Here is a 10,448-nt window from a genome sequence, read left to right as displayed (position 1 = left end):
CATCACCATTCGCAAGCCAACCCAATCACAGACAGGCTCTGTCAAGACATGAGGGTGGAGCGTGCCACTGAAACAGGGTGTGGTCCTGAAACCTGCAAGGTCTGTAGTAGAGCCATGGGCTTTAAATTGAGATGAATGAGCCCGGCCTTCTAGTTATCACAGCGGATTTGTCACTTACTTTCTCTCACTTCTTTCTGTTGCCTCCTCTCTCAGACGTTCCTTTTTTATTTAATTTATTTATTTTTTGTACACACTCAACCTGTTTGACGCTTTAAAGAAGATACTTCACTGTTGAGGGAGGCTGGAGGCTACCACACAGATTAACGTGTCTGTTTTTTTGGGGGGGTGTTTTAAGTTTCACCTGATCTCACTCGTGATCTGTTGGATTTTCTGGACTGAGTCCTGGCTGCTCTGGCTGCACAGCTGCTTTTCAACTGGAGAGCTGAAGACTTTAAAGGGTGAGAAGCCAAAACAAACAARCAAACTGGTAAATCATTGTTAATCTCTGCTTTTTTTACTGTCACATAACTTGGTTAGTTTTAGACTGAACAGGGTTTTTAGATCAGGAAACTGCTCATGCCTCAGTTCGTTGGCTGTGCCGGCCACATGGGGCAAGCCTTTCGCCTCACCTGTTTGACTTGCTCAGTCAGATTGGGTACTTTTGTTTTTTAAAGTTGGTTCACGTGCTTCACAGTCGCTCATCAGACTTCTTGATCTTTTTAAAAGGCCTTTACGCTGAACTTGGRCTGTAAAGCAGCTCTCAGTCCACCATTTCCCACCTGTATTTGTTTAAAAGGCATCAGCTGGGGGTGTTTGATGAGCCTTGTACAGCTGTCTTCTGTTTGTTCAGTCAACAGGAAAGCAAAATGTCACTTTGATGCCTGTCAACTCCACCCTGTTTTGCTCTAAAGTTTAAAAATGTACAATTTTATATGTTTTTTTTAGGGTTTTAGCTGAACAGAAGGCAAGACGTCACCATGCTGCGAGACGCCATAACAAGTGTTTCAAAGCTCCACGGTTATCTGATAAGCAGAACAGGTGAGTATTTGTTTTCGTCATTTATAGTAAAGAAAACAAGTTGTGTAGAAAAAAAATAGATAATTATGTTTCTTCATGTTCTGGTTAAAAGCATTGTGTAACCTTTTTTTTATTGTGCCACTGAGGAAGTCTTACAAGGGTGTGTGTGTGTACATTTCCCAGATGCCAGGGTCAAAGATTACCCTCTGATGCAAAGTCCCGTGCAAATGACCAGCATCCTGGCGGCCTACGTCCTCTTCTCTGTGTACGCCGGACCCCGCATGATGGCAAACCGCAAACCTTTCGCCCTGAACCGAGCCATGATCGTCTACAACCTCTGCATGGTTTTATTGAACGCCTTCATCGTGTATGAGGTAAGAGGAATGCTGATGTGCTGACTCACACTTGAAAGTGCTCGAGCCGTTTTTTTTTTTTTTTTTTTTTTTTTTAATGATGACAACCGATGATGTGTGTTCTTTTGACTCCTCAGTTCTTGATGTCTGGCTGGGCCACCACCTTCACTTGGAGGTGTGACCTGATCGACCCGAGCACCAGCCCAGAGGCTCTGAGGGTAAGTCGGCCTCACGGTGCCCCGTCTTGCTTTGAGCGCCGCTAAAGTCGAGGTTATGTTTTTACCCTCGGCACGTGTTTGGGCTGAAACCAGAGACCCTGACCGTGGCTGCAGCYGTTGTTTTTCACTATTTTACAGACAAAACACTTGGTTTTCACAAAGTGTGTAATTGTCCTCTTATCCATTCAACACTGGGGGCTAAAAATGCCACGCCTATTGGGATTTGCTCAATCGTAAACACACAAAAATACACAATCTGTGTCATCCAGTCTCACTATTTTTGCCAACAAATGTCATCTTATAATGTTTTTTCCACAAAAATTGATGTAGACTTTTATATCTTGTTTTCTGCAGATGGTACGAGTGGCCTGGTTGTTCTATTTTTCAAAGTTTATTGAACTTCTCGACACAGTAAGAACATTTAACTTCTTTTACCCCTACATTTTTGGCCAAATAATTGATATTCCTAACTACAAATTGTTAACCATATAATATTCTTTTTTTTCTTTCAGGTATTCTTTGTGTTGAGGAAGAAGCAAAGTCAGATCACATTTCTCCACGTCTTCCATCACTCCTTCATGCCCTGGTCATGGTGGTGGGGCATCACCCTCACGCCTGGTGAGATTTCTCAACAAACACACATGCCCCATTGATGGAATTTCTATTAAATCTGGTGTGTTTTATTGCCAAGTTGCCGCATCGCTTAACTTCAGAGTTGCAATGTAACTAAGTACAAATACTTTGTTACTGTACTTACATAGAATTGTTAGGTATCTATACTTTGAGTAATTATTTTTCAGCCTACGTTTTACCTCTACTCCTTTTATATTTTTACACAATTATCTGTACTTTCTACTCCTTACATTGTTTAAAAGGATAAGAAGTAGAAAGTTGTTTCTCCTATTTCATTTCGGCTTGTTATTGTAAAAAAATACTATCCTGAATAATTGTGGCTCCTGGATAGAGTGGATTTAATTGTGTTTGGATGAGAAATATAAATATATACCATTCTGATACTGTATTTTTTGTTTGTACACAATCCATCAAAGTTGCACGCCTTTAGAAAAAATACTTTTTGAAGATTTTTTTTTTTTGAAGAATTTCCAAAATACATTTATTGGGAGGTCACCTCCCCATAAAATCTAACTGTATATTCTTACTCAGTACTTTTATTTTTGTTACTTAAGCACGTTTTATGTCAGAAATTTACTTTTGATATTAAAAGTACAAAATAAATCAGATACTTTCTTTGACTCAATATTCTTAGAGGTGACTTTAACTTTGACCAAAGTCATTTTATGATAAGATACTTGTACTTTTACTTATCACTTTCAGGTACTGTATACAACACTGCTTAACTTTAAACATAAATTCATTACTGCTTGTGGATATTTATTTTATTTTTTCTTTCTCTTTGTCCAGCTGGAGGAATGGGATCATTCCATGCTTTGGTGAACGCATCAGTCCATGTGATCATGTACACCTACTACGGCCTCTCGGCTGCAGGGCCTCGTTTTCAGAAGTATCTGTGGTGGAAGAAGCACATGACCGCAATCCAGCTGGTATGTTATTTTCCAACAAATGTACAACTTGGCCCATCTGATTCAAACCATCTCTGGGTTAGCTTTTAACACCACCGGTTGCTTTCTGTCCTGCTTTACAGACGCAGTTTGTTCTGATCTCCATCCACATCAGCCAGTACTACTTCATGGAGCACTGTAGCTATCAGATGCCCATGTGGATTCATTTGATCTGGATGTACGGCTTCTTCTTCTTCCTCCTCTTCTCCAACTTTTGGGTGCAGGCCTACATAAAGGGCAACCGGCTCCCTACCGTAGACCACAGTCCCAAACAGAACGGGTCGACCAGTGAACACATCACTGTCATGGCCAATGGTAAACACCATGAAAACGGGAATGCTCACCACTACACCAATGGTAAAATCGTCATGGGCAAAGTGAAGGAAATCTAAACGTGACTCAGGAAACAAGGAGACACAGACAATTAGTGTTTTTTGTTTTGCCTTTTTTTAAGTCATCTTAAATATGCCACTTATTTGTAACTAGTAGCATATTTGAGTAAAAAGGTTCARTGTGCTACCTCTGATTTGAGTTTGTAAATACATCTCCTCTTTTATGACATAGTCACACTACCGAGATATGATTGGCATCCAAGTTTTGCCACTGATCTCCCCGCTTGAAACGCTCTGCAAGTTGTTGCAAAAACTATTTAACTGTGATGAACAGGGAACGATAATTGGTGCTCATTTTGTCACTGATAGTATTCATTAACTCAGGCTTGACCTGCAGCACGGTTCGGCTAACGTGGCCTTTGTTGTTTGGGAGTGTGGCAATATTTCCACTGGATACAAGTATGTGTAAATAGTCAATTTACCATGAAACGTGTGGAACAAGGTGGAAGGAAAAGAAATGTCATTGTAAATGTCAAATATTTAGTTTCTTTTTATTTATCGATTTGAAATGAAACCAAAATTAGATGAAGGTCTGTGTCATTTAGAAAGCAGATATGGTGTGCACTGTTTGAGCAACATGCTATTTCTGTTTTTCTGTTCTTTTGAAATATAGACTAAGAAAATGTTTCACTGTATATTACAGTATTAATGCTTTTTTTTGTTTGTTTTTTGTATTTAAACAAATTCAGATAATTTTGAGACCCTGTATGGCTTTGTCTATTGGTACAATGAGCATAGTGTCACTGACATTGAGGAAGGGTCTGAACTTGATATAAACTTATCAATGTTTGTTGATGTTTAGATTATGTATTAATCTTTGACTTCAAAGAAAATAAAATAGCTTCCCGAAAGGTGAAACAAGTTACTATCTCTGGATTGTTGGTCCAGTTTCAAAGACTCAAATAAAAAAATGCACATTTCCATTTTTGTTCACTGAAAAACAGACAAAGTCCTGATGTCTCATTATTAAACTTGTATCCCAAACTATTTGGTTTTATTTCATGTCTATACTTCAAAGTTACATTCTAAGGCTGTGAGAAGTAGGGGGTATTGAGGGTGCTGCAGAACCCTCTGATGAATGCTTGGGGACAGCTGAGACATGCATGTAAAAATGAACCGATTACTAAAAGCTACATGTTTAAAATCCAACATTTGCCTGGAGTATTGTTAATCTATAAACAAGCGCTATTTCTGTGCAAAACTACAGAACATTGAAATGGGCAGATAAGTTTGTAGTTTTATGGCTAAAACAGTGGTTCCCAAACTTTTCATCTTCTGATGCACAAAATGGCTCGTGACCCCAAATATTACTGGTCCAATTACAAACTTTAATAACCCTATTAAACATGGATGAACTCACAATCCAAACAGCTTTTATGGCAATATTTATTTTATAATGTATTTTAAGGATTTTTTTTATTTCTGGGGATTATCTGCAGACCTTCACTTGATACTTCATGATTTTCAGTTGAGAACCGCTGGTTGTAAAATATAAATTTGTATATTTCATATTTGGCATTGTGACATTCTGTTTAGCCCTTAAAAATGAAGTCCCATGCACAGCTTCAGTTCAAACTATTTAATTTTCATAATCAGTGAGCCACCTCAGTTTTTCATCTTGACATTCCCATTCATTTATTTGTATTCACTTGTCTACAGGGGCTCTCAAACCTTTTGGGTCTGAGGACTAAACTCCATAGGTATCTGGTTTAGTAAGTTTTTCTAGGGTATTGTTCCCATATGCTTCTAAAAACAAAATTAAATTTGATGACCAAGATACATACAGCTTGAAGATCTCGTGGGTCCTGGAACTCCATTTTGAGATCCATGCTGCAAAGGTTTGTCAGTGACATCTAGTGGCAGTGTGAACAAATTTGAAAATGCAGAGGTGAATGTTAGTTTTCCCCCCCATGTTCGCTCCACCTTGTGTGAAGTTGAAGGTTAAGGGTGGAGAAAAATCAGTGTTTTGTCTCAGGACCTGACAAATGGCAATTAAAAAAAAAAAAAAACTCACTAAAGCGCAAATAGTTCTTCTGACAGTTTAAAATTCTTAAATCTACCTTGTTAAGCCAGAACACAAATTTTCAACATTTTATAAATTTTAGGTTTGCATTAAAAAGAGTTTGCAATTAGTTGGTTGGTTAATAAACCATTTATTAAAATCAGGTAAATTGCATACATCAAATAAAAGTGTTAAAACCACATCTTGATTAAAAACAAACCCTTAAGAGCAGCTCTCAATACATTTGCAGAGAATTTCACAACTGCAGCATATCCTTTATTGTGGATTAAACATTTGCACATCGTTTAAAATAAACCTAAACACTTGAACAAATCTGGGGAAGTGATCTATCTGATGGACTGATGAATAACGCTGCTGGTCGTTTTCGTCATCCTCTCGCTGCTCTTCTTTTTAGCAGGATCCAACTCGAAGCTCTTCCACAGACGAATCGTTTCATCTCCGGCAACAGTGGCCACCGTGGAGCAGTCCGGGCTCAGAACCATGCTGAGAACCCKGTTCTCATGGCCTAATTAAAATAAAAAGGGGAGGTAAGGACAGGAACATTTAGATCAGTAGCCAAGTAAACGTGCACATTGGGTCTAAAAAGTTTCACATCAAGTATTTGAGACTCAATTACATTCCCAAACTGTGGGCAAAAATCAGACGAGTCAGCTTTGAACTGCAAAAAATGAACCTACCCACCCCCCAACCACAAAAAATAATTTAGTATTTGATATGAACCAAATTTTAAAAGAAGTCAAGTGAATTCACTCTGAAATCTGAAGCTTTCAACTTGTGACCAGACCCAGTTGCATTATTGGCAGATGGGGAATGGAAAATTGCAGTCAAAATGGCTACCACTTACCATTGAGCTCTGCAACTTTGGCAAGAGAAGGGTACTTCCAGATGACAACATTATTGTGGGAATATCCATGTGCAGAGACCAGCTCCTTGTAGTTGGGTGCAAATACAAGTGATGAGATCTGCCAATGGAAGACAGTTTTGTCAACACCGTAACAATTCAAGACTCTAAAGTTGAGAAGTGTGCTGGAGAAAAAAAAAATAAAAAAAACTACCTGGGACTGAGTGTCGAGTGAGCTGATGCAGGAGCCACTGCTTACGTTCCACATGCGGATGTGGCGGTCGCTCGTGCCCCCTCCTGAAGCAAGAATATTCGACTGCCATGGACACCAGGCCAAAGCCTAAAAAAAAAAAAAACCACACTTCCTGAGTGCATTAAAGAGGAAATACCACGGCTTTCGCAAACCACCTGAATCAGCTCACCTTGACAGCGCCCTGGTGTTCGGTCCAGCAGTGCAACGGCCCCCTGGAGTTTCCCTCCTGCACGCGAGGCCACAAGTTCACCAAGTTGTCATTACCGCCACTGGCCAGGTAGCGCCCGTCAGGGGACCACTTCAGGCCACACACTTCCTGTGCGTGTCCGTGAAGTGTGCAGATGTGGTGCTCTGCCACCCTCACGTCATGGTGGTGGATGTGTCCTGATCTGGAGCCGCTACATAATGGAGGTGAGAAGCATGCAAATGCATTTTAAAAAAAGTTGATAAAAGATCAGCTAACATTTGCGTTTTCTCCCACATTTATCACAAATTAAGAGTACCTGGAAAGGATGTGATCATTCCAGCTCAGACTGCCAACTTTAGCCGTGTGACTGGACATACTGCGCAGCCGCTTCTGACTCTCAACATCCCACAACTAGAGGAGAGAGAGAAAAAAAGTTATACACAATATTTAATTCCCTTCTGACTCATTAAATCACCCCCACTTACCTGAACTTTGCAGTCACTGGTTCCAACAGCCAAGTAGTGGCCTTCTTTTGTCCAGGACAGTGAGCAGATGTAGTCATCCTCCTGCTCCATCTTCATTAGAAGATAAACATCTCCCTGTGTGGCATCCCACAGGTACACCCTGTCCTGCAGAGCCACAGCAAGGAGATTCCGACTGCTCCAGTCAAGCAGATTTAAGTCTATGCGGGGGGGGGGGGGGGGATAAAATAAAATTTGTCAGATCTGAAATGGCAGCAGTTCTCTACAGATGTCTTATAAAAACATTTTTTTTWAATGTGCTCAGGCGATGCCGTGTGGCCTCATGTCAGAAAAATTTACTTACAAAAGTCATTTCGGATATCAGGAGCATCCAGGATTCTGTCTGGCGTTAAACTTATGTATCTGGTCTTTTTCAGAGAAGCGGGGGTCGTAACCTGACTGTAGACAACTTTCAAGTTGTTTTGATAACCTAGAATTAAGAGCAGAGATTAGAAGGTAAACATTGTAGGGACGCTGACATATCGCCAGCAGCTGCAGCCATTTTCTTCCTAAACGGCTGAAACACTGAGCRTTCACTTATTTGCTCCCATTTCATCATTTCAACAAAYCGTGCTGATGTCAGGTARTTAGCTGCAGACTCGTTTGAGTTACTGTCACATTGGATTTGGTAAAAGTTTTAATAGTTTAGGATACAAGAAGTTTCATACAAAAACAAAATTGGAATCTTGAATTAAGTGAAATATCTTGATTACAGAAGACTATTGGTTCAGCTATGAATTGCAGCAAAAATCATAACTTCCTTCATTTGAGATAATCACAATCCTGATAGGATTCTAGTGTGAAATTTCATATACATCCCTAAACACTGTTGAAAGTTTTAACCTAAATTGTTTTTCATATAAAACCCKGTAAATTGTTACCTTCAGGTGCATTTAGTGGTTGGCCTCCAAGGTGTAGGATCTTTGCATCATTAATGTTGTAGCCATTCAGTGATACAGACCAAAACTTCTGGGTTTCCTTCAAAYACAAACAACCACGCTGAATAAATAAAAGGTCCAGTTTGTGCAAGGAAAATGTGCTGGTTTACTTACAGCTGTGTTTGGATCAACTGGCTCATTTTCCTTTGTGAGCAGGAAGTTCGCCACATCCATCTGTTTGTKGTTTCTAATGGGAATGTAACGATCACCTCCCATTTTTGAGGGCGTTTTACTTTTTCCTAGAAAAATGGAAAAGTAAGAATTCACTTCAGTTTGTAAAAGTGATCATAGAGCATCATAAGACTTAAAGACAAAAAAGGGGGAAAAAAAGGCACCAGTGGTGGAGAAAGTACTCAAATACCGTACTTAAGTAAAAGTATAGATAAACAGTCAAAAATGCACTCTAGTAAAAGTACCACATTAACATTTTTACTTAAAGAAAGTACTTTCTTTTAAAAATACTTAATTTTAAAAGTAAAAGTACTTGCTAAATGTATTCCCTAATGGACTACAATATCAATAAGTGTCCCTACTGTCTGAATATGTTTTAATACATCTATAATGTGCCATTTTAGTAAACAATGGTGTAAAGCATGGTTGTGTTTACTCTCTTGTGACACGGTTCACACTTGCACTTGTGATTCTGTGAATCACAATTACAGKCATGCATGATCTGCAGAAGTAAATGCCATTAAGCAAAATAAAAAAGGGCAGATTATACCTTTGAAAGCTTTTTTATTTAAACAAATCAAAACCAGTGTCAATGTGTCATTTAACTGAGTTAAATGCATTCAAATAAAATATGTCTGCCTGAGAAAGGCGGCATTAAATATACTTTTTAAAAAAAAGAGTGCACTGATCCTTTATGCTGACATTTTAACTTTAGTTTGTCATGAACTTCAGTTAAAAAAATACTGTATAGCTAACCTCTTAAAGGGCCAAACATGAATAATATTTTAATTTCTTGGCACCATTTTCAAAAATTTAACACAAGTGTAAAACTGTTTGGGGACATCTCTTGTCCTAACATTATACACTGCAAAAACTGTCCATCTAACCAAGTTTTAAAATCTTATATCAGCCAAAAAGTATTTTTGATCTTGTTTCCAGACTGATTTACTAAACAAGAACTGACTGTAAGAATAATAATCTTGTTTTCAGAATGTGTAAGATTATTTGTCTTGTTAGTCTGAAAACTTGACTCAAATTAAGTCAAAACTTTCTGCCAATGTAGTAAGAAAATTTTACTTGGTAAGATTCTTAAAATACTTGATTTGACTCAGTTTTTTCTTATTTCAAGTATCTTACCAAGTAAAAATTTCTTACTCCACTGGCAGAAAGTTTTGACTTAATTTGAGTCAAATTTTTAGCCTAACAAGACAAATCTCTGAAGGCACACCTACCTGGGGTTTTGCTCGGCGTTTTGGACAAACTCTGCGACGTGTTGGCAGACTTTCCACCCGGAGACAGGCTGCTCATGTTGGCGGCTGCGTTTGACGAGCTGCCCTTCCTTTGCCACCTCGCCATCATGGGAGCGTTTGTAATCGGCATGTCGAGCTTTAATATGCTTTGGATGTCATTCTCAAACCCAAACTGCGCCATTTTGCTCTCCCAAACCTGGACGTCAAGACAAGGTTGTTGTTGTTTTTAACCGATTTAGTGACTAGCTTTTCTGAGATGATAAGATAGACGAAATAACTAATCGTTGCAAACATCTTCGGTGTTTGCATTAAACCCCTAGAGCAGGTAAATTAAAAACAAAAAACAATGTGGAGTCGAAAACCGTGTAAACAGAACTCACCTCTTGTAGAAAGTATGAGCYCCAACGCGTTGTTTGACACTGGGGAAGTTTAAAATTCGTACAGCTCAGCACGCACGCTTAAATCCCACTAAGCGCATCTGTGATTGGTCCGTTCAAGACGCAGCCGTTAACTACCACGGTAACGCCATTACGTCATTTCCGTAAACACAGAGGTGATGAAGATGAGATTTCCTACATCGCCCCCTACAGTACATAAATTATACTTCAGCTGTGATGAGTATTTTTTTTTATTGAACAACAAAGAACACACAAAATAATACAATGTACAAACAATAAGGCGTATTTCAAACAAACAAACAAACT

The 10,448-nt window shown here is 39.0% G+C and overlaps 2 protein-coding genes across 2 annotated transcripts; one reads left to right on the top strand and one right to left on the bottom strand.

Annotated features, from left to right (window-relative positions):
* The first annotated feature begins 112 nt into the window (after nt 1–112).
* On the top strand, nt 113–4,547 carry elovl1a (ELOVL fatty acid elongase 1a). Its single transcript, XM_014031275.1, has 8 exons — nt 113–458; nt 946–1,038; nt 1,201–1,391; nt 1,508–1,588; nt 1,943–1,999; nt 2,101–2,206; nt 3,011–3,150; nt 3,252–4,547. The coding sequence occupies exons 2-8, from the start codon at nt 978–980 to the stop codon at nt 3,558–3,560; spliced, it is 945 nt and encodes a 314-aa protein (XP_013886729.1). The 5' UTR covers nt 113–458; nt 946–977; the 3' UTR covers nt 3,561–4,547.
* Nucleotides 4,548–5,693: 1,146 nt separating this feature from the next.
* cdc20 (cell division cycle 20 homolog) lies at nt 5,694–10,231 on the bottom strand. The gene is made up of 11 exons (XM_014031265.1): nt 10,125–10,231; nt 9,727–9,940; nt 8,438–8,562; nt 8,267–8,363; nt 7,690–7,815; nt 7,350–7,546; nt 7,181–7,275; nt 6,847–7,075; nt 6,639–6,764; nt 6,428–6,545; nt 5,694–6,088 (listed from the first exon to the last, which is right to left on the bottom strand). The coding sequence occupies exons 2-11, from the start codon at nt 9,923–9,925 to the stop codon at nt 5,910–5,912; spliced, it is 1,491 nt and encodes a 496-aa protein (XP_013886719.1). The 5' UTR covers nt 9,926–9,940; nt 10,125–10,231; the 3' UTR covers nt 5,694–5,909.
* Between the last annotated feature and the right edge of the window lie 217 nt (nt 10,232–10,448).

The sequence above is a fragment of the Austrofundulus limnaeus genome, unplaced genomic scaffold, assembly GCF_001266775.1.
Source record: "Austrofundulus limnaeus strain Quisiro unplaced genomic scaffold, Austrofundulus_limnaeus-1.0 Scaffold6, whole genome shotgun sequence".
Taxonomy (NCBI): Eukaryota; Metazoa; Chordata; class Actinopteri; order Cyprinodontiformes; family Rivulidae; genus Austrofundulus; species Austrofundulus limnaeus.
The sequence above is the reverse complement of the archived record's forward strand: the minus strand, read 5'-3'. Positions and strand labels throughout refer to the sequence as shown.